This window comes from Ailuropoda melanoleuca, unplaced genomic scaffold (genome assembly GCF_002007445.2).
Source record: "Ailuropoda melanoleuca isolate Jingjing unplaced genomic scaffold, ASM200744v2 unplaced-scaffold32771, whole genome shotgun sequence".
Lineage (NCBI taxonomy): Eukaryota > Metazoa > Chordata > Mammalia > Carnivora > Ursidae > Ailuropoda > Ailuropoda melanoleuca.
Window position 1 is genome coordinate 1 of NW_023203583.1, and position 2,387 is coordinate 2,387.

Consider the following 2,387-nt stretch of genomic DNA (forward strand, 5'->3'; position numbering starts at 1 on the left):
TATTCATCTTCCTTGGAACTGAAAAATAAATCTATGTACAAAACAGGAAGAGATCAGGCTCCCCTCACCCATTCGCAAACCCCTGCAGATTTCCTCCGGAGTCCCCTGAGACGGGCTGGACCTCGGGGAGGTTCCCAGAGGGTCGGAAAGAGGTCTGCTCTGATCTGGGGCCAGTTTGGTCAGGAAGGGGGCGGGGCTCAGGATTCACAGGCCGGAGACTGCGTTTCGTGTCCCAGACTCGCAGGACAGAGACAGGAAGAAGCTAGGATTTCCAAACTCTGAAAGTTTAAGTTCTTCTTTGGGGTAGGGGGCTTGGATTCCCACGGGGTGGAATTCTGAAGTGCGGAAATGTACTCCTAGGGGGGCTGAGCGGAGTCCCAGGTTCCCGGGTTGGAGGCGGCACCTGGGCTTCTTGGGCGAAACCTCAGCCCCACGGGCCGGGAGCCACCAGGAGCAGCCCTGGTCTGGCCCAAGGTTAGAGCCTCGGTTGTGAGGTGGGGCCTGTTTCCAGTGCTTGGACCTTTAAAGATTAATGATGGAGCTCAAAGTGAGGTTCCCATTGGCCGGCTGGGATTCTGGGGGACGGGATCTAAGTTCCAACGACAGGCAGAGGCCTGGAGTAGTCGGTACTCCAGCAACTTGCAGCCCGGGTTCCGGGTCGGGGTGGGGCCTGGAGGAGGGGCTTAGGCTCCCTTGGCCCGGGGGCGGGGCTGGGGCTGGGGAGGGGGGAGAGTGGGGGTGACTGGGGTGGCGCCTCCATCCGGATTCAGTACCCTCCTCCCCTCACCGCAAGGTCTGACAGGTAGTTCAGAGGCCCTTGCGCTGGCGCTTGAGAAAGGAAAGCGTGTAGTCGCTAGGTGTAGACACCTTCTGTTTCTTCATCTGCACTTGCGACTGCGCCGTGAGCTGCAGCTTGATGGCGCTCGAGTTGATCTTGGTGGCCACCAGCAGCTCCTTCATGCCCTTCATCTTCTCGCTCTGGAAAGTGAGCACCGGGCCCTCCGGTGGCGGCGACGCCGCGGGCGCTGGTGCCGGAGCCGCGCTGCCTCCTTCAGGGCCTCGGGCAGTGCCGGGGACTGTCCCTGGAGGCTTCCGAGGGGGACCCGACATCGCCCCCTGGCCTCCGCCGGGGCCCTTGTCCAGCGCCGGCTTCTTGGGGGGCGGCGGCTCCTCGGGCTTGGACTCACGCCGCGGGCCTCGCCGCCGTCCTTCCCGCGCTTCCTCGCCCCACAGCTCCTCGGCCTCGGCCGCCTCGGCCTCCCGGCTCACGATGCGCACCTTCTGCCGCACCTGGGCGGGGACGAGAAGCGGAGGAGGGGCTGCAAGCCAGCGGCTGGAACCCCAGGCCCTAGAGTCCCAGGGCCTCAGTCTTCTCTGCACCCGAAGGGGACAAGCCAACCCTCTTCAGGACCACAAAGGTTCTGCCTCGGCAGCTGCCGTCACCCCCTGACCACCTCCCCCACCACCCTGTACAGCCACCCCTCACCTGTCCCTCGAACCGGCCTAGGGACTGCACGAGGAAGGTGGCCCAGCCCACGTGCAGCACCGGCGTGGGGCTGCCCTCCTCCCACTTGCAGATGCCGTCATAGAACCGCAGCAGGTGGGCGAAGCACTCTGGGTCCTGGAGGGCAGAACCCTGGCTCTGGGCCCCCTGGGCAAGGGGAAAGGAGGGCACAGGTTAGACCCCCCCTCAGGCACCCCCTATCACAGGGCACAGTCCAAGGCCCTTGCCTAGGCAAAAAGCCCTGGTTTCCAAAGAGGTGAGCATAGGAGAAAAGATCTCTTAGAGCCTCTTTCCTTTTATAAAACCTGTCCCTTAGCCAGGACTTGGGGGAAGGCAGAAGACATCCCTTACCTACATCCCACTCCTCAAGTGAATGAGGATCACTGACCATGACAGAGATGGGCTTTCACCCCTTTTACCTGAAGGCACAGGGTAGAAACCCCTAAAATAGCCTTGGCTCCCTCAAAGCCAGGCCCGGGAACCCCTACTGCAGCAGAGAATGTAGCTCTCCGTGCAGGGCCACCTTCCCCCGGCAGGCCCCAGTCCTACGCAGCAGTCCCTGTGTCATGGGCCGGGGAGCCCTGCTCAGGGGGGGCAAGGCGAACCCAGACGCAGCCCCAGCTCGTCACCTGGGTCTGCTCTCCGGGCCGCTCCTCGCCGGCCTCCAGCAGGCTAGCTGCCTCCTTCAGCAAGTTGGGGATGACATCGTTGGCTACTTCAAAGAACTCCTTGTAGATCTCCTCATCTTCACGGCAGTAATTGTAGCTGCGAAAGCACGAGGGCACTGTGGGGTCTGGGCCATGGTAGGGACCCCCAGGGACCTGGTGAGCCGTTGGGGTCTTCACTTGGAAATGATGGGTTGGAGCAAGAGTGGGGGGGGGCA

The 2,387-nt window shown here is 62.6% G+C and overlaps 1 protein-coding gene across 1 annotated transcript; it reads right to left on the reverse strand.

Moving 5' to 3' along the window:
- On the reverse strand, window positions 1–2,382 carry LOC117798685 (menin-like; the record flags this gene model as incomplete). Its single annotated transcript, XM_034651147.1, has 3 exons — window positions 1–1,290; window positions 1,487–1,651; window positions 2,134–2,382. Coding segments are annotated over 3 exons (897 nt in total), but the record flags the coding sequence as incomplete, so codon positions are not given.
- Between the last annotated feature and the right edge of the window lie 5 nt (window positions 2,383–2,387).